Genomic DNA, 25,850 nt, shown 5'->3' with positions numbered 1-25,850 from the left:
TGAGAAATACAAGCTTGGAAACAGACTCGAGATCCCAGCCAGGACAGTAGGGCTGGAAGCATTGCACAAGTGACACAACCGAGCATGGTGGGAGAGGCTGGAGGGGACGTGGGAAGTTATGGCATGAAACAACTCTGCAGGGCATGCAAAGGAGCTGGTTTCAGTACCCAGCAAGACAGCTAAATCATTTAGGGTTATCAAGAAATAACTGAAGTTTTCTTTCTTCCGATTTTTCCTTTTCAACCAAGTGTAACAGCAAAATCCCCTTAGCTACTTTTATATGAATTTTCCAGCACATTTTCATTTCATACTGTGAATGTTCTGTACCTACTTTTTCTCTGTTTACCACAGCAAAGCAACAGAGCAATCTGCAAAACAAGGATCACCCCAGACCTAGTTCACAACTTCAGACTCCAGCAACATCTAAAAAGAAAGCTCACATGCTATAAAAGCCAGCAGTCACCGCGTTAATTTGTTCGGTAGCCAGCACAACAGCAATGCGAGCAACGCATGGAGACAAAGACTCCACTTGTCCTGAAACAGTTTTTAGAAGACACGTTTTATCAGTGTATCTGTTAACACTTTCCTCCAGGAAACACGTTTCGCCTGCCAGCAAACAAACAACAAAACAATGTGTCATATCTGTAAGATGAGGGAGAGAAATAATCAGGATTAGCTCATAGTGCTGTAATAAAATAGCAATAATCAAATGCAGGTAGTGACCATTTCAGCCCTGTGCTCACAACCCTGTACCGACTTCTGTTACTTCGCAGTATCTGCGCACAGGGTCACGTTGCACGGAGATTGGCTCCAGTTCTGCTATTTAACAACAGCCAAAGAAATCTGATGGTTATGAACCTGGCTTGCTGGTGAGAAACGAGGCATCTCACATAGGCTGTGCTATAGCCAGATGATCCAAAAAGGCAAGGCAGCTAACTAGCTGTGCAAGGAAACCAGAGTCCAAAACAGAGATGAAGTTACTTGTTCAAACTTCTCGAGCTGAGGAGCAGCACCACAATGGGCTCACCCATGAACTTAACAAAATTCTGTTATCTTTCTGTTTAACTTTACACAGCAACTTCTGGGCAGGTTCTCTATTTCAAATTCTAGAGCACAGGAGAGAAAGCTTTAACCGGCATACGCTATTGGGAAGCACTTGTGAGCGAAGATTCTGAGATCCTGGAAACATTGACTAAGTTCCAGAAATTGTAGTTCTAATTAAAGATCAAATTTGGAGTCTAAACACCTCTTTATTCGAGGGCAGGGAGGCTTAAATCTTTTTGTATTAATGCTGAGCTATATCATCTGATATTTTTGCTATGACCAACCTATAAAACCTGTCAGCTTCACTCAGTTTACATAGGACTCTAATTATATTTAACTAGAATCTGAATGATCTAATTACTTAACATCTTACAGCACAAACAGTACTGAGGACATCTGCACTGTACCCTGCTCAGGATCCCTGCAAAGAGCTCTCCCACCAGACAGGCTAATTTTTCCATCCCACCTGAAATTTCTGCCAGCTGCAAGCAGCCCAGCAAGAACAAATCATCCACAGGTTCAAAGAGAGCAGCGAGGTGAAGAAAAACAGAGTGCCACAAGTGGGACAACAGGACATTGGAGAAGGTTTTCATTTTGCTTTGTTCTTCACCAGGTGAAAAACCCAGACTGTCCTCTTGCATCTGTGGGCTCCTTCTCCCACCGTTCTTCAGAAACGGAGAAACAGAGGATGGCCACAAGCACTAAAAGCGATGTCTGCTCGGCTACCTCGGCGCCCACAGGGAGCTCAACGCTTCTGAGCCCTGAGAGATGTTAAAGCTTCTAACCATCGCAACAGGGTTTAGCAAAACCAGGGGGAAACTCCACTGGGGCACCATGCAGTCATTCCCATGGAGAGCACTAAGGTGAAACTGGAAATAAGCAGCAGTATGAGCCGAAGGATCTTTTTTGGCCATGAAACCCTTCAGTTAAATGGCTCCCATAATGTCAGCCATGGCCAGAGCCCTTCCCTTGGCCTGGCCAGGCGCCAGGGTGATATTGCACCACGTATCTGAGGGCTGCTCAAAGGAGAGTGTGCTTGACACACAGGAAACTGCTATCGTGACCCATATTGTGCTCCCACTTTGATCTCCTTTCCTTGAAACCACAGCGCACTGTACCCAGCAGATTAACCTGACATGGTCAAGGAAGAATTAAAACCTAGAAGTTCTGGTTAAAACCCCAGTTAAAGCTGCTGTTTCCCATCTCTCCTATTCCGTACCCAACAGATGGAAAGCAGCACTAGCCGTCTGCGTAAAGCGGCAGTCGCTGCAAAGCACAGGAACTCCACAAACGTACACCAGCAAGGGCAGCGAAGTTTCCCCAGTTGTCTATTGCCCATGACCTTTTCCAAAGATTTCAGATGAAAACCAAAACAACTTGTGAAAGATCCTTTGGCACCTTTGACAGCAACACAACACAATCCTGGAGAAATTCCAGTTTGGGCGCAACACCCTGCCTCCCCAGATTCCCCCCTCTCGCGCAGATGTGCTCCTCCTCACTGCAGCCCTGCCAGGTAGAACTTCCAGCTTCCACGCTCCGTGACAAAACTGATTATCCCTGAACAAGCAGTAAAACCAAACCACAACCTGTCTGTCCAAGGCTGCAAACATTTTGGAATCCTTCAAGATCAAAGCCACTCTAATAATAAACTTATATTTTTATATTCCTCACAGCTGAAAAATCCAATGAAAACATCACAGTGCCCTTTTACCAGAACCAACTGCTGTCACAGTGAGGACATGTGTCAGATGTCACCCTAAGCAGGGTTCTAGCCAAAAGAGGGCTGGTACCGAGAGATCCTAAGGCAGATGCTTTACCTCCCTCGCCAGGGTGGTAGAGGATGGCCTAATTCAACAGGAAGATCTGAGAGGCTTTTCTTCAGGCTCCGCACTAGAGCAACTGACAGTTGTACAAACAAAACGTCAGGCCTTAAGTCAGCATTTAGAAAGTAAATTTATAATGAAGAGCTGACAATTAAGGACCATACAAAGAGGCTGCTACCGCCATCGCATTTTTTAAAAAAACACTAGATCTAAAGTGAAGCTTTCTTACCACTGAAATCAGCTTCACAATTTGTTGGTAAAATTATCGTAGTAAATAAATAGGGCATAAACCCACTAAGATATAACAATGCATTTTGTCACGACAGACCTGGAAGCAAACAAGATAAAGAGCAATGAATGCCCCAAAACAATGGGAGTAGGTGCGCTTTTTCAAGCCAGTCACACCTGCTGACTTACCAGCTTCCACTTAATCTCTGTTCGAGACCAAAGTTCACTTGGAAATGAAAAATAATGCATGTACCCACCAATTCCTGCTATCAAAAGCGTCCACATGTGCTCCCGTGCTCTGGAACGCCTCTAACACCGAATGTCAGCTCTCCATCACCTTTTGCCACAAGGATCCCGAAGGGGATCCGGAGTTGCAAGTCCATGAGACAGCAGACAGAGCAACCTCTGGCACAGCAGGGAGCAGCCACGCACAGAGCTGGGAGGGTGGCACTGAACAGCCACACAGCACGAGCTGCAGTCCCAGGCTCACGTTTCAGCCCTTGCCGTAAGGCTAATTTTCAGAAGGATGGCAGGGACCACAGCTCTGGGGAACAGTGACCACTTTCTGAGATCCTGAAAACAATCTGAACTACTAAGTACCTCTTCTAATCCTATTTAAAGCAGGTTTTCACAGTTCCAATTTTAGACTTCAAGTCATATTTACAGGACAGAAAATCCCAGATAGTGACATTAATCAAGTTTTACTTAGCGTGGCACATTAAAGAGCTGACTGTTCTCAGGAAATGCCAGGACATCTCAGATGCTAACGGATTTTAATTTATTATCTGAAACAAGCCGATCACAGCACAGTGTGTGCGCCGTTCTAATCAGTCCTGCTGTACTTAACGCACCACCCCAAGAACAAAGCTCGCACAGCTCTAGTTTCACAAGTTGGTGCCATGGAGCACAGCAAACGACTCTAAGGCAGAATCGAGTACCAGAAGTTGCACAGAAGAAAACAGCTCTGCGACATAACTTTCCCACCATGGGACTGACCAAAGCTTTGCCTGCACGCAGATAAAAAGCCCGAACCAAGCGCCTGAGCACAGCAACAGCAAACCATGTTTTATACCTGAAACTGAGCGCATGGTGAACCATCAGCCACCCAGACAGCACCCACAGCCTTGGAGGATCAAGACTCGCATTAGAAAAGCTTTCTTCATTAGGAAAGTACACAGAATAAATCCTTGCAGACTGATCTTCCCTCCTCGCTGTCTGCTTCACCACGCACCCAGTGCTTCCTGCATCCAGAGCCTGCAAGGGCCCAGCAGTCCCTGAGCTACCCCTACACACGGCAGGTATCGACTCACAGTGCAAAGGAATGAAAAAGATATTCCGAGTTCAAGCAGTAATTATGAGCACAAAGTGAGTTTGCTTGGGAAAAGAGGCAGGGTGTTGTGAACAGCAACGGAGAAATGAGCTGAAGACACAGCATCAGCAAGCTGCCCCCTTCCAACACCTGAAGAATTTTGATAGCAAGACTGTGTGCTGAAGAAAACGTGCAGAAACCTTTGCAGCAAAGAAAAGGAGCTCCTGAAAGACAGGACAGAGCTGGAGAAAGGGAAGGGAGGAGGAATCAGTGTGTTCACAACTTTTTTCTTATGTTTTTCAAACACATGAAACACTTCTTGCAGTCACATGAAAGAGACTGAGGCTACAGTTGTGTAAGTAACTTTGCACAGAGGGCTCTCCACAGAAAATCAATTGCAAGACTCCTGGCTCCTTACTTTTAAATGTTTAGTATTATCCCATCACCACAATTAGTATTAGAAAAGCAACCATGCTCATACCAGACCTCCCAAACCCAAGCTGAGTGCTATCAATACTGACACGCACAAACAAAAGCGGCAACAGAAGAACATAGTTTGCTGATAAAATTAACATTGCTCTATTTCAGATCATCAACAGTGGGTACATTTGATTTATGCCTGTAAATGAAGCAAACATCTCTAAGTGATAACACGATACAAATTGAATGTGACATGCACATGCAATAAAACGTGTAAATACCCAATAAAAATAAAATTAAAATTAATTACAGACAAAACACAGATATAAATTTTACTGAGCTATTCTGACAGCAGTTGTATTTCACACCAGTGAAACAAAAAGAAAGATAATTAAGTTGATCAGAAACATGAGATAAAGGAAGAAACTGAGAAGCCACCGGACTAGTGCTGAGAGATCCATCTCTGTGCCCAGCGTGACCAGGGGCCGGGTCAGACCAGGCAGCTCCTTCCCACCCAAGCAGAAGGCTACGACCACGCACGCGCTGAAACCAAGCACATGCGATCACGCTTCCTGGGTCAGGGCCTTTGCGCTGTGCTAAACAGGGATAAAGCTGATTCACCTCTGCGAAGTTCACTGAGCTGAGCACGAGACCGACTGGCAACGGGTGGAGCTCAGCACCTCTCCAGCCTCATAGCTATTCAGGAGGCAAATGCATGTGGAACGAGCAGGCGATCGATACTTCTGATGGCACAAGTAGACATCTAAATCATAACCTCTAACCCTGCTGCCGGTCTTAGCAGAAGGCTATTGATACACAGACTACAAACCTGAACCGTTTAGATAAAAGTTGCTGTAGGAAAGTTTCAAGCTACCCGTCACATGGCTTTGGCGAACGAGGAATATCAGAGGAGCTGACACCTTACACAGACACCGCTCTGACCACCTTCCTCTCTCGCTGCCGCTACAGCACCTACCGCCACCGGAGCACGGCTTGGACAAAGGACTCGCCAGCGAGCGGAGAAGCTCCTTCCCCGGAGCGGGCAGAGGCGGCTGCCTTCGGACACAGGGAGCCGTTTGAAAGCCACGGCTGCTGCCAGCTGGGGACGGCACTTTTACGTGGTGCAGCCACAAACTGTTGAATATTAAACTCAACATTCCTATCACTGGGTGCCTATACTGGACATTTGAAGCACCCATTAATGTACGGAGAAACCTGCAGGGAAATTCGATAAGTTGCACATCTTGCCTTCAAGCAGCAATCCAGAGCACGTGGAGGTTTGTTTTACAGTAAGCGTGTGCGTATGCACAGACAATTCTGAATTATAACTTTATACCATTTGCAGGAAACATTTCCTCCCAGTGACTCAGTACCAATCATCAACAATATCCTTTCAGGAGACCCAACTATCCAGTTCTTTTTTCACATTCATTTCCACAGACGTTGCTTCCAGCAGCCAGATTGAGAAGTGCTCTCATATCAACAGTAGAGCATCCTCTGTCTAATCCATATAAAAAGAAAACAAACAAAGGTGCAGAAAATGTAACGACCAAGCCTTATTTATCCTCTGTGCAGAATTCAGCAGTAGCTAAAAGCAACAGTGAGTGCTAACTCACAATCTTGCATCTCAGAGTGCTCTCAGAGGGGTCAAAACCACTATCAACATTTCCCAGATGGGGAAGCAAACCAGCAGAGAGGCCAGAGCAGCTCATGGCAGAGCTGAGAACAGGCACGCACCCACTGCAAACGGCAGGACTGAAACTCCCAACCCATTTCTGAGTTGCCACTACCTCAAAGCCATTGCTCACACTGAATCCAAACCAATTAAAGGCTTTGTACATGGGCACAAGTCCCCTAAGGAAAATCTAACCAATTGCATTTCCCCCCCACCTCCCTCTTCTTTAAGTAAGAACACTAAGAAAACATTTCTACTATTCACAATACCTTTAAAATACCATCCAAATGGTTAAAAGCCATTTAAGTCTAACAGGAACACAAGCCCTGTTTGTCACAGGGTAACATTAAAATCCGTTGGCGTATGCTGAAGTCATACCATCACCCCGGTATCTCCTGCACCATCTTCCCAGGCTGTTTCCATATGAACAGTGGGTGGTAAACCCCAGGCTATCCTTTCATCAGCAAGTGCAGGTCAGCTGGATCTGATTGCGGCACCGCAGCCCGGCGTTTGCTGGGAGACCCTCCGTGCTCCCCGGCTGCACTGCCCAGTATTTACAGAAACTCTAAAATAAGCTCTCTCCCAACTGCGCTGCACTGAGATTCGTTTCCAAGTCCTAGGCTTAAGCTCACTCCTTAACTCCTTCCTTTCTTCACGCTTCCCTCTATCCCATCCCATCGTCAAGCAGCGTCATTTCCTCCATGCCGCTTGTTTTTATTTTCCCTTCCCTGCGGGGTTTCTGCCCTCAGCGTGTCACACGTGAGCCAAGGGCTGCAGCCAGCGCTGCTCAGCAATGAAAGACCTCTCCAACGTAACCATCAGAAGCGATTCAGGCCCCCTGGACACACACCCACCATAAGAACAATCCCACAGCAACGCGGTAATGCAGCAGGACAGGATCTCCAGAGCTCACGGGATGATCCAGAACGTCAGCAGGAATAGGACCAGAGCATGGTCTCGCGCTCCTGTGCTGCCCGGGCTCACCCTGCTGTTAGCCAAACTCAAGATTCCGTGAAACGAGGGCTCTATCTCTGCCGCAAAACCAGACCAGCCACTTACCAATCACTTGGCCCAAACTTTCACATCCCTCACAGAAGGCAGATGCTGCCGTGTCCAAGCTCAATGCTCAGCACATTGCCAGACAGCGAAGTCAGGAACCACAGGACTGGCTCAGCTCAGTGCCGATGTACGAACTCCTCTGCAAATGCCTCAGACAGCCATGGCCTATACCCTTCCACGCCTTATAAAGCTCACAGGCAGAAACACAGGGATATGGGGGAATTTAAAGCATCTAAACACAGCAGCTTAAATATTCCTGTGCATCTGCTTCTGAGCTTTCCAAAGAAACAGCCGGCATAGTTACCTCTGTGTTCCCAGAGCCATCACACCGAGAAATGCATTTGTGCTAAATCCTTCACGCTGATAATCCACAGAAGAGACCAAGCGACAGCACAGCAAAGACCGCAGTGTCCTGCCAGAGACCAGGCACGAGCACCATCAGGGAACTCCGGTGGATCCAGCACAAATTCCCTCCTGCCCACTGCTTTCCCAGAAATGCAAGTACTGCCCAACAGGGAAGACCACTGCAAAACCCAGCCACCCACACCCAGCATCTGCACGCTTCGCCGTATAAACACTGCTAACACTCGGCTATCTCTGGATTTCCATGTTCTGCACAACCCCCGCAATGCGATTTATTGTATTCATTATAGCTAACGGTAAGAGTGGGAATCACCAACTTATTTGCCTTGTTAGACCAGAAAAAACAAAACCAAACTGAGAACATGTATGTCACAAAAAAAAGCATGATTCACCCTACCTTTACCAATTTAAGGGTGTTAACTATTTGATTGTCAGGTCTAAGTTCCTCTCATGCTTCCCTAGTAAATCTAACACCACGCCTACCACCCCACATGTGACCACGCTGTACAAATCCCATCACCTCAGACTCCTTCACTTCTGCTCACCACTCCCTTTCAGCTTTCTCCCTCCACGCAACACTGAATACCGTCACTGTGTTCTCAATCCAGAAAACACTGTATTTTCAACACCCTGCCCATAAAGTATATGTTAAACAACGAAGTACAAAGATAATCAAAGAATAAAATGTGAAGAACATGCAAAAGAAACCTGAATATACAAGATAGGGACTTGCTACCCTGCTTACACAAAAAGGACCACAAGTCAATAAGCATTGCCTGCTTGGTGTCTTAAAAAACAGTAAGCAACCATATACGTACCTGATCCAATAAATAAATGCCTTCATTTTCAGCCTCGGTGTAATCAAACTGAAACTCTGGGTTATGCATTTTTCTGCATCCACTCTTCGCATTATAAATCAGCTTGGAAATAAGGAATAACTGTTTCACCCATTATTTATTTCATATTGTTATAAACATCAAGCAGTGCAATCTTCTTTCAGAAACATCCCAACTGTTACCATGTTCCAGATCCTCGCTGCTGCATTTCTCCATACCTTATTCCAATTAGCCACAGACTTGGCATAAAGCAGAGCGACGGGAACACGCACTCACTCTGCCGTGTTTCAGATGGGCATTATTCCACTTGAACAGGAGAGAGGGCTAGAAAAGCTTTCAGAAGTTTCTTTCCAAGGAATAGGACTCAAGGAATCCTATGAAAGCTGCGTTCTCGAGTCAGAAGCACACCAAGGGCCTTTCTTCTAAGGTGTCACATGCATTAGATGTCCCAGGACACCACGCTGACCATCACAAAAAGGCAAAGCCTCCCAGGCATGGGGAAGCACCAACAGCTATCAGCGCACGCTGGCAGCGCTGCCCGGCTTTTACATCCCTCTCAGGGCCCTGTACCGCATCTTCCTGAAGAACCATCAAGCGCTTTCACCACTCATCTCCGATCAGGCAGGGAGGAGCAGATACATATTTACAGTAGCTAGAGACTCTTGATACGCATTTAACTACCATTATAAATATTAAAGTACTTTTAGGACAGAAACTCCAAGTTCTACAGAGATCTGCACTGATAAAATTAAACACTCGCATGCGATCGCTAATTCCACTTCTGATGAAGCAGCTAACTCCTTTACTTAAGGCAAATCAGGCTGTGCTCGGGTACAATCAGATCTAACTCAAAGATGCCAAGAACTCCACCTGTTTCTAATTAAATAATAGAAGCCCTTCAGTATGTAAAAACTACTCGTTACTACTTGGTTTTTCCAGATTTCGTTACAAATGTTATAATGTTGTAAGATCAGCGGTTTACACTAAACAATTTGTCACAGCATGCATGGAACTAACAGCCCATCCTTACTTTCATCATACCTGATGCAATAACCAGGATGAGATTTAAAAAAAAGCAGAAACACAAGCAAGACTTGGCTTTGGATTTTCAATCCTTCACTTGACAGCAACAGAGACCGGCGCTTGTTGCCAAAATACGCAACACACAGCTCGTTTAGTTTTCAAATGGTATTAACTTCTTCCATCCATCCTGCAAACTCAACTCAGATCTGAGAGCCAGGCGAGACTTACTCATGCAACACTGCTGGGCAAAAAGATGCGGCAGGACCCACAGTTTCCTCTGACAGAGACACACACGCACACTCAGGAACACAAAGTGAAATCCCCAGGCAGGCAGCTCGCCACATCACGGGAGCAAGGTCCTCGCCTGCCTGCTCTCCAGTGGATGGTCAGGATTACGGTGACACCAAAAACTACAAACCCAAAACACAACCGCGCAGCAGCAGGTAACCCTCACGCTGCCGTAGGTCAGCCTGGCTCAGATCCGCTTCTAAAAAGGAGACGCAGTTTTAACTTGAGGGCAACGGCGTTTCTCCAACATTTAACTCACGTTTATCACCACAGAATTCACCGTTTGTAGGGATCTGTTTTCCCTACGCACTGCAACTCCCTTGCCATCAGTTATCAAGCAGGGGTCCACCTGCAGCCACGTGGCAAACCGGTGAGAAATGCCATGCCAATTCCAACATTTTGTTAGGAAATGTAACCTCGACAGAGAGAAGGGTGACGTGTCCAGCTGCATGCCTTTCGGGTCCGGTCTCCAGTGCAGAGCCACCTTTGATACCTGTAGGAAACTGCCAATTTTGCATCTCATATTCCATCTGTGAACAGACCTTTTTGTTCTTTAATCCAAGTTCTGAATTATTTAATCCTGCCTCCAACTCCCGAAATCTCTCCTATAAACAAGAGGTTATTTAGCGAAAGGCAATAAATAATTAAGGGAGTCAGACCTTAAAGTGTTCCTGGCTGTTTTTAATTAATATTGATACAATCTGGAGAAACCTGCTGCTTACTATTACAAGGCAGGTCGAAGCTCATCAATAGTTAAATGACTTCTTGGAGCAGAAGGCAGAAGAGGAAGTTGGAAGCAGCTCTGCAGGACCACGCAGCCTCAGCTCCTCGCAACTTTCTTACACACAACGAGGACAGGTTCAAAGCCATCCACACGCAGAGCTGCAAGAGCTGGGGTTTACAGGGCACAGGTGAACCGTGTTAAGCATAAACCCTTCAGGTTTTCATCCTGGAACGGGGCAATTAAAGTGCAGATGAAAGCAATTTTTATTTTCTCTAATTCCACACTCAGAATACGTTGGTACAAATGAACGATGGTGGAGGGAGGGAGGTACAGACAACTCTGTGAGACTCGACTTCACTCAGTAAGGACAGTCTTTACAGCTTATTGCTTCATCTGCAAGTGGGAGTAAATATTACCCTACCTCTTCATGCAGATGGGTGGGTAACAAAAAAAATAAAAAGCTAATTTGGAACAAATTAACTACTCTGCCTGTGGATGAGGGCACTCTGCCTCCCTGGTCACTCCGGGACTCTCCGCGGACAGACCGCGTGCGAAGTTAATAAACTTTGCACTGCATGCAGATTGCCCGGTGAACCTGCCAGCAGGTGAACAGCCACAACCCGCAACTCGTATAAATAATCACCAGCCTTCAAAAGCAGGTAATGAATATTGTTCAAACAACTTCGAGCTAGCGTTACCGGAGCGCTTCAAAGCAGAACCTACAAGCTGTTCCAGTCAGACTGTCACACTCAGTCTGCAAAAACCAGATTAAGGCTTGTACAGCGATACTCCACAACAGGTTTTGCAGTGTGCACAGAAATTAAATTATGATAAAAGTGAGCTATTTTTTACTAAAAACAGAATAGAACAATCTATCAAAATGTCATTTGGCCGCGTTCATTACATTTTAGAATTTAATTTACATGATAGATACTTTAACGTAATATGTTTTAATCAATAAGCCTTTCTGAAGGCTTTATTTTTACAGGAAATATTTAACGCTAAAAGTAACGCCACGGCAGTGACGTCGGGAGCATTTGTTTTCCCATGCGAAGAGAGTCCAACCCGCATACACAGAGGCACAAGCACAAGTCCACAATTAAAGATGTCAGCCCTTGTTTAACTACATCTTAATTTAATCCGTTTTATTTTATACAATTCTGCATCTGGAGCTCATTTTCCGTATTCCTGTAGGTATTCCGGGTCGCTATTAAGAACCCTTTCAAGCTAGCAAAGTTCAGCCACGACTACCTGAATCCAGAGCCTTTAAAGCAATAAAACACAAAACGGGGGGAGAAAGCCCTGAACGGGGATGCCGTTTCCCCCTCTCCTGCAGCACCTGAAGCCGGGGGGGACCCTGCCTCCCGCTGCGGATCCTGCACTGCGGCTCCCCCGGGGCTCAGCGCCCGCTCCCAGGGACCAGCAACCGCTCTGGGGGTTCAGACCTGCCCCCGGGACTCAGCACCCGCTCCTGGGGCTCTGCAGCTGTCCCCGGGGCCTCACCCCACTCCCAGAGCTCAGCAACTGCTCCCGGGGCTCAGCAGGGCTCCGCAGCCCCGCTCCTGGGACTCGGCACCCGCTCCCAAGGTTCAGTCCCGCTCCCGGGGCTCCCCAACCGCTCCTGGGGTTTGACCCTGTTCTGGGGGTTCGGTCCTGCTCCCGGGGCCCCGCGCTGTTCCCGGGGTTTGACCCCGTTCCTGGGGCTCAGTCCTGCTCCCGGGGCTCAGTCCTGCTCCGCCGCGGGGCTCGGCCGGTCCGGGCAGGGCGGCCGCCGAGCCCCGGGAGCAGCACGGACCCTCCAGCCTCCCCCGGGGCCGCCGCGGTTCCTTATCGAGCCCGGCTCACCCTCCCGATCCCGGGCGGCACGAAAGCTGCACAGACCGCGAATTATGTAAGGCGGCCGCCCCGGCACCCGCGGGACCCCCGGCTCCACCCGCAGCCCCCCGGCCGCCCGTCCCCGCGGAGCGCTGCAGGGAGGCTGAACGGAGCCCCCCCGGCTCCATCCCGCCCGACGCCGGCTCCTCGCTCCCCCGCGGCTGCACGATCCCTCGCTCCGCTCTCCCCGACCTCCCAAGCTCGGGGGCAGCAGAGCCCCCCCCGCTCCCCTCTCCCCGGCCCCCCGGTGCGGCGGCCGCAGAGCCCCCCGTCCCCTCCCTCCCCTCCCCGCTCTCGCCGCGGTGGCGGCAGAACGGCCCCCCGCTTCCTCGCAGCCCCACGCCCCGCGGCAGCGGGGCAGACACCCCCCCGGCCCCGTTACCCCAAGCTCGCTGTCAGCTGAACGGATCCCCCCTCTTTCCGTGACCCCCGGTGCGGCGGCAACAAGGCAGAGCCCCCCCCGCCCCATTACTCGGGGGCAGCCGGACAGACCCCCCCGGGTGCCCGTTACCCCGGCTCGGCGACAGCGGAGCGGACCCTCCCCGTGCCCCGGCGCGGCGGCAGCGGGGCAGAGCCCCCCCCCCCCCTCCCCGTTATCCCAGGCTCGGGGGAGCAGAGCAGCCCCCTCTCCCCGTGCCCCGGCGCGGCGGCAGCGGAGCAGAGCCCCCCCTCTCCCCGCTCCCCCGGGTCGGTGTCAGCCCCCCCGCTCCCCCCGCTCCCCGCAGGGTCCCGCGGCCCCACAGCGCCCCCGCCCCGCCGCCCCCGCACCAAGTGCCGGCACTCGGTAAAGTTTGCCGGGCGCGGGGCAGGGGCGCGGGGGACACACGCACACACACACACACACACACACCAGCCCGGGACGGAGCGGGCGGCCGCGGCGCCATCTTGGGCTGATCGATGAATTGAACAAAGGGGATCAATTTCCGATGGGGCCGGCGATCGGCGCGGGGGGCGGCGCGGCCGGGCGGCGCGGGGGCTGCGGGGCGGGGGGGGGCGCGGGGGGGCGGTCGGCGGGCCGGGGGCTGGGGGGGGCCGGGAGGGGGCGGCGGGGATCCCGGCGGCGCGGCCGGGGCGGCGCGGGGGGGGCGAGCCTGACCTGCAGCTGCTGTAAATCAAAGCGCTTCCAATATTGAAACATCGATCCCACATTGGCCGCCATCTTGAGACATATTGAGACGGAGTGAGCGCCGATCGGAGCGAGGGGCTGGAGTGCGGCCCGGGGGGGCGGGGGGCGGCGCGGGGCGGGGCCGCCGGCGGCGCGCAAAGCCCGGCACGGAGCCGCGGGAGCGCGGAACGGGCGCCGGGGGCGGGGCGGGGCGGCAGCGCCGGGGGGGGGGCAGTGAGGGGGGGGGCACTGGGGTGGGAGCAGTGAGGGGACAGTGGGGGCGACACAGTGAGAGGGGGAGAGTGATGGGGACAGTGGGGAGGACATCCCGGGGGGGGACAGTGAGGGGACAGTGGGGAGGGCACCCCAGGGGCGGGGTGGAGGGACACAGTGAGGGGGGGCAGTGCGGGGACAGTGGGGGGGACAGTGTGGGGAGCAGTGAGGGGGGGACAGTGCAGGGACAGTGCAGGGACAGTGGGGGGGACAGTGTGGGGGGGACAGTGGGCGGGACAGTGCAGGGACAGTGGGGGGGCAGTGGGGGGGGCAGTGCGGGGACGGGGGGGCAATGTGGGGACAGTGGGGAGGACAGTGGGAGGAGCAGTGAGGGGGGACAGTGGGGGGGGACAGTGGGGGGGCAGTGGGGAGGGGCAGTGCAGGGACAGTGTGGGGGGACAGTGGGGGGGACAGTGTGAGGACAACAGTGCGGGGACAGTGGGGGGGGCAGTGAGGGGACAGTGGGGGGGCAGTGGGGAGGGGCAGTGCAGGGACAGTGGGGGGGGACAGTGGGGGGGACAGTGTGAGGACAACAGTGTGGGGACAGTGGGGGGGGAAGTGAGGGGACAGTGGGGGGGGACAGTGGGGGGAGCAGTGAGGGGGGACAGTGGGGGGGGACAGTGGGGGGGGGACAGTGGGCGGGACAGTGCAGGGACAGTGGGGGGGCAGTGCGGGGACGGGGGGGCAATGTGGGGACAGTGGGGGGGGACAGTGGGGGGAGCAGTGAGGGGGGACAGTGGGGGGTGACAGTGGGGGGAGCAGTGAGGGGGGACAGTGGGGGGGGACAGTGGGGGGGACAGTGTGAGGACAACAGTGTGGGGACAGTGGGGGGGAAGTGAGGGGACAGTGGGGGGGGACGGTGCGGGGGAGGTTCAGGGGGCAGGGGGGCATGGGGGGGCAGGGGCATACGTAGTATGGGGGCGCAGAGCCAGGGGGCTGCAGGCAGAGTGGAAAATCCGACCCCATCTCCGCGCGGGACGAATGTAGAACCCACGATTAAAAGGGTGGAATAACTTATTTCTTTCTAAACAATTATGTTGCTATAAATATGAACATTTTCCTCGTTCCCATCCTGAAAAGCACAGGACGTCATACCAGGCACATCGAAGCCAAGCAGGGTACGCAGGTAGCCCAGGTCTCTGTCCCCGAGGAGAGCATCTCGCATCCCTCGTGGAAGAGGGTAGAGCCACAGGCCCTGCCTGTGCCCTTCGATACACTGCCCCGTGCTCCCCCAAACCCAGCTCCTCAGCTACAAAGGGAAAACCATCCTCCTCTGGGTGAGCAAGCGCTGGTGGATTTTTCCTCAAATTGTGTTTGATCAGCGAGCGAATTCAGCGCTCGCTGGAGTCGGGGTTGGCGACCTGAAAATGGCTCTTGTCTGTCTTTCCACAAGTTGCGGCAGAGGCAGCGGCCGAGCAATTGCCACGGATTATTTCCCAACACGCCCCGTCCTCGTTCAGAGAAGCCACCATCGTCTTGGCCTCCATTCCCACTTTTTGCTGAGCCTGCTACTTACAAAGATACTAATTGCGATGGCGAGTTTTATGTTAATGGGTTCCACTTAATGATCAGCCCGACAACTGTAGACCTTCAAATTGTTAGTTGGCTGCGCTGGGAATAAAACTAATGGCGTTCGGATATGAAAATGTCAGGCCTCCACCTGATGAGGTAGATTGGGCGCTCAAGGAGACCGAAACCCCGCAGCCTCCGTGCCGCGGCACGTGCGGCTGCCACGGGCTGAACCCAGCGATGCCGCGGGAGGAGGACACCCCTTTTCCTCCAGGAGTGCCAGGCTCCAGGGGATGATGGGGCTGGGGATGGTGGTGGGGGACGTGGGGCGCCCGGGCAGGGTCCCCCTGCTCCTGCGAGGGGCTGTCGGGCGCTGCGGAGCGACAGCCGTCTGCAGGGATGGAGCCACGCGAGCCTCCCGATTCTGACTAACGACGTAACCGGTTTGGTAGCTCTAAAATAGGATTTTAATCCTGGGAAGCATCATTTCACATTCCAGTGATCTAATCAAAATCCTTTCCTCTAATCTCTCCATGGTCCCCCCTTTCTAGATGAAAGAGGCTGGAGTTCCTGTCTTCACCCTTTCTCGGCTGCCTCCCTGTTCTACCAGTCTGTTCTGTGTCCAGGCAACTGCAAAGAGACATTTCAAAGGCTCCTGCCGTGCCGTGTAGATGTTTTCTCTTGTTAGCTCGGACTGCAGGTGTGTAAGCCTCAAGGATGAAGTATCATGGTGCTGTTTTAGGTTCGGGGCATACAGTCATCGTACAATAAATCACACAGTAACGCTCCGCTTTGAACGCACACGCACAGAAAAAGGGAAAGAAAAAAGCATCTGACCTGAATCATTTTCTGGAAACACATCTGGTTAAAATCCAAAGTTTTAAATTGAGTAATATTTTAAAATACATTTGGTAGGTATTAAATTACAGCGTTATATCTGGTAATATTTATGATACTAATGTGTTAAGCAGAGGTTTATATCTGTCAAGAAATATGAATGATTGTCATATGGGGTAAAAATGTATCCTGATGTAAATAATATTTTATGATATTTTAAACATAATTGCAGGCTTTTTTGCAGGAGTTACATCTTGTCACATTATTGGCAATTTGAAATGAAAGCTCTGTGGCTGGATACCAAAGCTTTTAGCTTCATAATTCTGAATAAGAATAAACAGTGCAGCTGATTTTGGGAAGTACTGAGAAACATTAACTCTACTGGAGGACAAACACTGGGCACCTATAAATCCTATTGTCTTCCATGCAGGATCAAGTCCCTAATTTGCCGTTTTGCGAGGCAGCAAGCCCAAGGAAATCTCGCTTGACAGCTCTGTTTTCTCAAAGTGCTGTATTTCTTCAGGCTGGATTCTGCAAAGATCCTGCAGGGCACAGAGCTCCTTGGAGCAAGTGGTAATTTGCTTTGTGTTCCTGCCGAAACGAACCCGTGCAAGACGGGAGGAAGGTCTTGGAAGATTTGGTGGGCTCTGGCAAGAAGATGGGTAGAATGAAGTTTCCTTGGATTATCTTGTTTTGCGAAGTCAATCTTGTACGTTCATTTGAGGAAGGTTCTCCTAAGGTTAGACTTGATCTGTGTAAATGCTAAGTTCTTTCAACATGTGCTAATAGAGAACTGAAAAGTGAGTGCAGCACATTTGAAATCTAAATCTGAAATGATGGTGGTAACCAGCAGTGCTTCAGTAAAGCTCCCTTCATCTAAAATATTTGTAGGTGCGTTGTGCAGATTTCTTTTGCATTTTCTCCCAGGTACACTCATACAGGCTCTGTTTTAGGAACTAGGCAAATAACTGATTAAAATTTGGTTCCTATTAGTGTCACCCTGTCATAAAATGTCACTAATACAGTTATTTAATTAACACATTTGCAAATCGGGCCATCAGCAGCAATTGGTCTTGTGCTTCACATGTCATTGTCCAGAATACTGAAGAGAAATGGACCTTTGTTCCAAGGGTCCCAAACTTGTCAGAAACAATTCCTCGTCACAGCTGCTCCTCTGGGCAGCAGTCTGCATTCATTAAGATATTTTGGACCGTGAGTCCAATTTTAATCACTGGACTTGGGCTTCTGTTTGCCTTAGCGAATCCAGCTTCTTGCCTTGGCCAGGACACTGAGAGATGAGGTTCTGCTTCTCCCAGTGAGGCTGTAACTTAGAGCCTCTTCTCCATGGATTCTTGTTCTTCCTTCTCCTCTTTTTCACTTAAACCAGCGCCCAATTTTCTATCAGTTCACATAAAAGAGTTCCTCTCCAGCCTTACCTGTGCCCCTGTCTGCTCCTTGCCCAGCCTGTTCCTCCCTCACTTGCATGGCTTTCATCTATGTTTCCTTGTCCCCAGCTGCCCGGCGCCACGTGCCCGTGCCCGCTGAAGAGGAGCATCTCATTCCAAAATCTCATCCCTCTCCGCTGTGAAAATATCGTTCTGTTCTCTCCTAAACTGGGTGTGAGAGCAAAGTGAGCTGTGCTCCATCTATCCCCGTTACACTGTGCCACTGCGTGGAGAGACTCCGTAGGGATGGCAGAGAGGCAGCCAAGCAGATGATTCGTGTTGCCAGAGTTTTAGCCCAAATTAAGATCAAAACTCATATATGTCTTCCAAATCACAGATATTTCTTCTCAATTATTGTCACCGAGTCCAATTCTGCTTGATTTCTAGCTGTTGCAGCAGCCAGAGGTTTTGCAGCACATAAATTGCCAGCGGATGTGGCCAGTGCTGTGGACACAGGGATGTGTTCAAGCTCAGGAACCCCCCTGAGCAGCTAGAAGCAGGGAGAGTAACTCATGAGCCTGCCCACCCTTCCGTGGGTGTCCACCTACGGTCGCTGGCAGAGACAGGAGGCTCAGCGGGATGGACCCTTGTTCTGAACCAACACAGCAATTCCCGCATTCTTTGGTAATTTGTGAACACTTTAGCACTCACCACGTAGACAGTGGCGTACACAATCTCAGCATGAAATGCTGCGACTGCTGCGTAGCCACAGATGCACGCCAGTAGGTGGAAGAGAGGAAAGCAGTCCCCACAGAGGGCAGGGAAAACAGCCACAATTAAAAGCAAAGTAGGTTTGGGTGGTGTGGTTACTCACTGTTTAACTCTGAAGACATTTATAAGTATCCAGCGTAACCCAAACCAGATCTTCTTTGAGGATTTGTGGATTAACCCATACCAACAAAAACACACAATGATATTGTAGCCGAATTCTCTGCCAGCAGGAGTTACTGAAGACCCTGAAAGAAGGAATATATCACTGTGCCTAACGCCTTCCCAGACTGAATGCATTTGCAACATTTCTGTCATATAGCTGCTTTTCTAGCGGTATATCCTATCCAGATGCATGGTCATGTTTTGGCCAACGTAAGCCATAACAATACTCACAGGCAACACAGAGACTTGGAGAAGAAAAGGGCCTGTCAGGGCGTCCACTCCCTGCAGCTAGTAGCAAATCACAGTTTCATACTTGATTTATTTGTATGGTTCATACCAGTTTTAGTTTGCAAGCGCTGTCCTTGCCTTACTGGCTTTTATCTCACGCGCAGGGATTGTTTTGGTTGTACTTTCCTCTCTGCTCTCTGTCCCTGCCAGGTATTTCTCCCAGTTTCTGCAGAATCTTCAAGTCCAATACTTCACGTATTACTTAAGACTAAGGAGCTGGAACCAGCCTTATCATTTTAAATCCCTTTTTGTTTTCTGAACCTCAGCTGGGATGATTATATTCTGCTTTTTGTGCTGCTTCCACTGTGGCAGGAGAGCTGGTTTGGTGGCTGTAGCTGAGGATGGGAGCTGCCTTCAGCTGCTGTCACAGGGCTCCTCGTGACATCAAGCAACTCACTGAATCTTCCTTCAGTTTCTCTATTCTGTAAAATACGTGCTGTCACCAGGAGACCAGTGTCATGATGACTGCTGGGCACTTGCATTGCCCAGACAGCAGAAGAAGGGAACTGCAAGGAGGAGGTGGAGGGCAATAAATCCATCACTGAAGCAGCTCGGAGGTGGCTCCCTCACCTACCAGCTTCCCTTTCATTCACTTCCAGACAGGGCCTGTATCGCGGCTGAGCACAGAGCTGAGCTGTCCTGGAAAAAGAATGAGAAAAAAGTTGGCTTTTTTTTTTCCCCTTTTGCCATCACAAATACTTCATATGGGAGGGAAGAAGGGAACATCTCCCTGCTCCCTTTCTCCAGCCGGCCTTTTCGCCCCCTGTGTCCTGGCCTGTCCCCACCCTGGGGTGGTCACACGGCAGGTGGTGGGTCCCCTGGGGGTGCTGGCCGTCCTCAGGTGGCTCAGCCCTGAGTTGGCACAGCCGGCTCCGGCAGGTGGGTGCCAAGGGGAGAGGCACCCGTGCCCAGGCCCTGTTGGAACATGCAGGGACAGGAGAGGAGCAGCAGACGGGTGCCCGGGACACACAGACAGGTGTATACGGAGATGGGAGATACTGGGACCGATGGACGCTCGCCTCCCTCGAGCGCCGCTGGGAAACTGAACCCTGACACGGGGCAGCAGCGCCAGCCGGAGCTACCCAGGCAACTGGGAAGCCGGCTTGTTGTGATATGGGATGTTTAGGATGTTTAGGTGTTTTTTCTTCCAATAATAAGTGTGAAATTCTGTTTTGGGAAGCACATCTTTTCTTAGAAACACAACTGTGACTGACTTAGCACAACTGTGATTTCCTGCAAACACAACTGTGTTTGGGGTTGTTGCAGTTGAATGCCAGGGTAGGAGAAACAGTAATTCTGGCTTAATGCAGAACGGGAGAAAACAGGCGCCCTTAGAGGAGCTGTAAGTTCTCCGCAGCTGCCGTACGCTGGCAAAACCGATGCCGTGTCCCGGGGAAACATTTTAGCATGGAGAACTCCTTTTTGAAAAGACCATACTGGGTAACTTTCCTGACACACCCAAAAGCGCTCGGGACAGGGCATTGATCCAACATTTCTTTAATAGCACCTATAAAATATTTTTTCCCCCAGTATTGCATCATTTTCTATCTGGTGTTTGACTGGCGATGGGTTACCAAATAGGAAAAATGAATCCATATAATGGTTTGTACCCAAACATTGCCTTCTCCTTTAGAACAAGCACACCCCATCTGATTCTGGCCATGGTTCTCTGTATTCATATGCTGGCCCTTGTTTGCATCTGCTTGGCGTTATCCTGAATTTGGGTTTTAACCTGATGTGCACCCAAAGAAATGATACAGCAAGTGATGGGATTGCTGTGGTTTTCCAGGGGTGGAGGCTAGTGCAACCCATAGCCTATTAATCTTGTTGTGTTCATTCTGTAAATAACAAGCTGGATTGGGCCCAAAGAGAGTGAAACAAATTGAAGGCATTCATAAAGAGAAGGAAATGGGTTTAAGATGTAAGAATAATGTATTGGTGGGCTCTCTCCAAGTATCCAGTTTTGAAAAGTACCAAAGCACGTACAAGCCCTCAGTGCTCTCCAAGGCCCCGCTGACTGGGCTGCTGAACCGGCGCTACGTGTATAAAATCTACTTTCATGAAAGGATTATGCTAAAAAAAATAAAAACCTGTAAGAAGGAGAGAAGTGTCCAAGGGCAGCCAACCTGGAGGAAACAAATGTAATTTTGTGAAGTGTTTGTAAATGCAGTTTGTGAACACGTAGGAGAGAGTAATTTTTTGCTTTTCAGACCGCCCCTGTCACACAGAAAAGAAACAATTGCTTATTTGTCTTTTTCAAAGATTTTGAGAGAATACAGTGCAGCTCAGACATATATTTTGAACTGCTTTTCCCTTTTTAATAGCTTCTTGTTCTGTTCCTTAATTCAGATTAGTCTTTTTGTGTGTGCCCTCCTTCGTTGGTAAGAGAGAAACATTTACCTGGCTTATCTGAAAGTGGGAATTTATTTTAAATTTAGTTTAAAATGTTAGACTTCCTTTTCACATATGCGAGTTAACAAATTTTATCTCTAAACCTCACTTTTTATTTCTCTTACATCATCACCGTAAATCTGAAGTGACACAGAATGCCTGGAATTGCAATAATGCAGTGTAACAGAACTGAATATCAAGCTTCATGTATAGATTAGATTAATGCATAAATCTAATTTGATATTTTACGTTACCGGGCTCATATTTTACAGCTGCAGTGCCAAGTTGTTAAGTAAATGAAAATCACAGAGTCCAATTCTGAAAGGATTACTCAGGCAAAAATCCCTGAAGTCAAAGGGAGAATTGCCTGAACGAAGTCTGCAAAATTAGAACTAGAGCCATATTCCCAAAACAGAGCGCAGATTTATCTGAGAGATCTGCCCATGAGTCGAATTCTTGTAACAATGAAAGATATATAGGGGAAACGAACAAGTAGGTAACCTGGAATATAAGGAGCGACCGATAAGATCACAGCAACCCTGAGCAAGCACTTGTGTGGTTGGTGATGTCAATGGGAGCCTAAGCTCATCTTTTAATAAACTTGTTCGTAGTTGTTCTGTGCTGCGTTTTATGCACCAAGGTACATAGATCACGTACGAGTTTAACAAGAGGAGGATTCATATTAAATTTGCACATAAAATACCACCATGAAATATGGGAAATGCTTTTCTTTTTTATGTGATTCCAATAAAACGTCGATCATAAAACTCTGCCCTCCTACTTCTTTATATTAACTTTCGGCTGTTGCTCTGTGTTTGCAGTTTGAATTCCTGACACTGGGCAGACGGAGTTGTGGGGCAGTTTTAGTTTGTGAAGAAAGGCCAGTGCTCTGCGTGCTCAGGGTATAAATCAGGAGAACCCCCCCCAGAACTGGGGAAATGCTGCATCTGGGAGAGGCTGTTGGGTCCAATGATGTCAATGGGTGCAGCCCCTGTGCAATTCGGAGTGTCGGGTCTGCTCGTAGCTGCTCCGGATCAGGCCCATTGGCTTGGACGGAGCTAGGCCAGGAATGATTTCTGCCCTTTATCAGGAGTTCGCTGAGTGTTTTGCATTGTAAATTCTCCTGACTCTTGCTGCCAAACTCAGCTCCCTTCTTCACAGTTTCGTACTCTGAGTGTGAACCAATACTGGTGGAAATCCAAGGGTAAAAAAGCAGTGAGTATAAAGCACGAATCTGTAGCCCGGATCTGAGAGGAACAGCTTGACCACAGAGGAAGTTATTTGCACAAAAAGTATTCAAACAGATATGCATGGTTTACATGTGTTTAGTAAATCTTGTCTGAAAACTAGAACCAGCTGTATAGTCTGTGGAGCCCTGATTCCCAGCTCCTCTAGGCACTGTTTCATACGATCGGGTGATGCATTTGAAGTCACTTTTTCCGTCTTTTAGTTCGGGGACCGCTCAGGATTGAAATACGAGGAGTGTGATTTCCATTTCAGTTTGCAGTGACTGTCAGCATCCTCAGCTGTTCACAGCCATGGCCACTCCTATCCCACCCCCTTCCTCCTCACCTCCACCTGCCGCCTGGAAGCAGAGGTGCGGCACAAAGTCCCTCTGGTAGCCCAGGGGTCAGAAAGGAGCCTTTCCTGCAAGCACTAGGGCAACAAGTAGAAATGAGCTGAACCTTTAAAGCACAACCATCCCGCAGCGTTTGCCCTGTGTGATGACAGAAATCAATTGAGCCACTCCCGGTTCTCTCCTAGACGAGAATCAGGCCTGAAAGCTAAATTTGCATGCAAGATTAAGGAAGTTGTAGATGCAAGCAGTATCTTTTCCCCCCTTTCTTTTTGTGTGTGTGTGTCTAACTATGTGCCGAATTTTGTAGCTGAAATTTACATACTTCTTGATTCATGAAATTATGAGCAGCTGCTATTTTGCTACGTTCTTAAATTGAAAAGGCAGCGAAGAAAAGAACAGACACATTAGGCAAACTCCATCTGCCCCGCATGTCTATCACTTCCCTTCACTCTCTGCTGTGCCAAACAGGATACAATGGCATCATCAGATGTCTTGGTTTGCCTGGGAGAGTCCTCACATTAGCTGGCGCCTAAGATGGGATTTTTGTTTTTAAGACAACTTCATAACATGGTCTCTCATTCCCCCCCGAAACGTGCGTATTTCAGAGGCAACCGCAGAACACAGAAGATCTTCAGGAAGAGAATAACCCTCCAAATGGCTTACAGGCTTTTGGAGGCTCCTGAAAGTCTTCTGATATCTATTCTTAGGGATCTTAGGAGCACTTAGATTTTAAAAGCTTTCCTATTTTTATTTTTTTTTTTACTTCCATCTTATTATTATAACTATGGAAGTGGAAGGATTTGGGGTGAGAGGGTAAAATATAGGATGGAGAATTAGGACAGATGGGTTTTATTTCCAGTTTTTGCAACGAATCTCTGAACAAATCCAATGTACAGACACACCCATGCTTGGAGAAAAGGGTTCTTTGAGTTCTTTGGAGGAGAGAGCCTCTATCTCTAGCTTTCTTTGTACTAAATGCAGCAAATAATATAAATAATAACACTACATTTCTTCGTTATGTAAATGTTTTAATTTCTTATCTTTTAATTAAAAGATGGAAACTCAGAATTTTGGACCTATTTAGCACCTGCTTAAACACTAAAGAAACTGGTAACAGCTGAGTGAATCCCTGTTGAGTGGAGTTTTTTCTTTTTGTTGCCCCACTTAAGAAACAGACATTGTCATTCAGTCTCATTAACATAAATAGGTTCCCTAGAAGATGTCCCATTAAAGTGGCCATCTCTACTAAGCATGTCCCAATTAAGTAGTGTTTATTGTATGGCAGGTTCCAGACCTCAAAGCAGAATAATTTTCAGTTCCTAGAGGGAAAAAAAATAAGTCAAAGAAATTACATATTTTAAAAAGGCTTAAATTGATACAAACTGATAAGAGCCCCAAAATGAAAAATGAGGGCTGACACTTCATCCTTTTGTTTACCCTGTAATGCTGCTTTTCTGGTTTTGAGTTAAGAATGTAGCCTACACCCTAACTATGAATTTCTTGGCTTTGATTTGATTGTGTCATAACTTAATGTTTTATGACTTACAATCACATTAGTCATAGGAGTCACTCAAGTTTAGAGATGATGGAAAAGACATAGGGGATAGACAAATCTATACTCAGAGAGACTAATAGTCTTGTGATTTAACCATCAGGCTGGGACCCAGGAGATCCAAGTTCAGTGTCCAGGACTGTGCCAAATGTTTCTGCCTCACTTAAAGCAAACACTGAGAATCTATTCATGATGTTACTTAGACACCTGAACAGACATTTAGATATATTTTTGAATGCTTCTGTGCATACATAATCTATTTTGCTCTTTTCTCAGTCAAGGTGGATTTAGGTCAGGGGCTTATTCAAAGTGCTAACAGACAAGTTCTGGAAAAATCTTCCTTTGTTGGCTGGAGATGATACAACTCCCAGTTGTCTGCTGCCAAAGGCTACCCCTTATCCCCCAGATAATATTAGTGTCAGCCACTTCAGCATAAAATCTGTGTCTTTAGCACAAACCTGCCTTCAAAGAGCTGAAATTGCTTGCCTTGATTTCGTCTTGAAGCGGTGGAGGTGCAGGCGGGTATCTCCTGCCTGTTGTGCTTCTGTGGGAGGTAACCTCCAGCACAGAGCCCGAGCGGAGGAGTAATGGCATCTTCAACAACCGAAGGGAGTGCAGCATGTGTGCACTTCCAGCCAGGACATTTCCACCTCAGTGTTTACCCTGCAGAACCATGACATCCCTTGTGCAGTTTGTTTTACCCCAAGTAGATGACTTGTCCTTCCTGTGACAGAGAAGTCCGTTCCTGGGTGGAGTTCAATAATTTGTGTAAAATATTTGTATTCCAAGGCCACAAACTGAAACCTGCGAGAGGAACTGCTCCTTTCTGTGGGGAAGCCTGTGGCAGAGGGATTGGGCTGAGGCCTCCAGAAGGTTCCTTGGCAGAGCTAACAGTGGCAATACAACCGATTCAAACCTTCTTGGTAGACATAAGTTAGATTCATACACAGTGACACCTTCTCTGCATCACTTTGGTGTTTCCAGGAAACAGATGGTTTGAGTTGTCCCAAATAATTTTCTTTATTTCCATGCAAGCTTCCATGAAAAGCAATGTATGTGTGTTAAATCCTTTTCCTTAGTCTCAACATCCTGGGTTTTGGGGTTGTTTTTATTTTAAAATAAATTATCCCTGGAATACAGTTTCATATCAAAAGCTTTGATTCGTACAGTGGTGCCCAAGCAGTTCATGCAATTAATGTACCTGGCCCATGCTCTGAAGAAACTTAAGATTCCTCGCTTTTCCAGGAGGCATATTACTGCAAAATGAGGCTTCGTGAGTAGGTGGTAAACTTTCCTCAGGATCACAAAGTAGCAACAGGGTGCTTTGGAAG

General features: G+C 48.8%; 2 protein-coding genes across 8 annotated transcripts in view; one reads left to right on the top strand and one right to left on the bottom strand.

The window, feature by feature from the left end:
* CUX1 (cut like homeobox 1) overlaps nucleotides 1-13,893 on the bottom strand; it is a 231,844-nt gene extending 217,951 nt beyond the window's left edge. For all 7 annotated transcript variants that reach the window (XM_069873844.1, XM_069873838.1, XM_069873839.1 and 4 more), the window contains exon 1: nucleotides 13,764-13,893. In XM_069873844.1, the coding sequence (XP_069729945.1) occupies nucleotides 13,764-13,826 (63 nt within the window). In that variant the 5' untranslated portion in view covers nucleotides 13,827-13,893. The remainder of the gene's footprint in view (nucleotides 1-13,763) is intronic.
* Nucleotides 1,929-25,850, top strand: part of MYL10 (myosin light chain 10) — a 136,156-nt gene continuing 112,234 nt past the window's right edge. Inside the window, exon 1 of the mRNA XM_069873856.1 lies at nucleotides 1,929-1,934. Coding sequence (XP_069729957.1) covers nucleotides 1,932-1,934 — 3 coding nt within the window. The 5' untranslated portion in view covers nucleotides 1,929-1,931. The remainder of the gene's footprint in view (nucleotides 1,935-25,850) is intronic.

The sequence above is a fragment of the Phaenicophaeus curvirostris genome, chromosome 21, assembly GCF_032191515.1.
Source record: "Phaenicophaeus curvirostris isolate KB17595 chromosome 21, BPBGC_Pcur_1.0, whole genome shotgun sequence".
Taxonomy (NCBI): domain Eukaryota; kingdom Metazoa; phylum Chordata; class Aves; order Cuculiformes; family Cuculidae; genus Phaenicophaeus; species Phaenicophaeus curvirostris.
The sequence above is the reverse complement of the archived record's forward strand: the minus strand, read 5'-3'. Positions and strand labels throughout refer to the sequence as shown.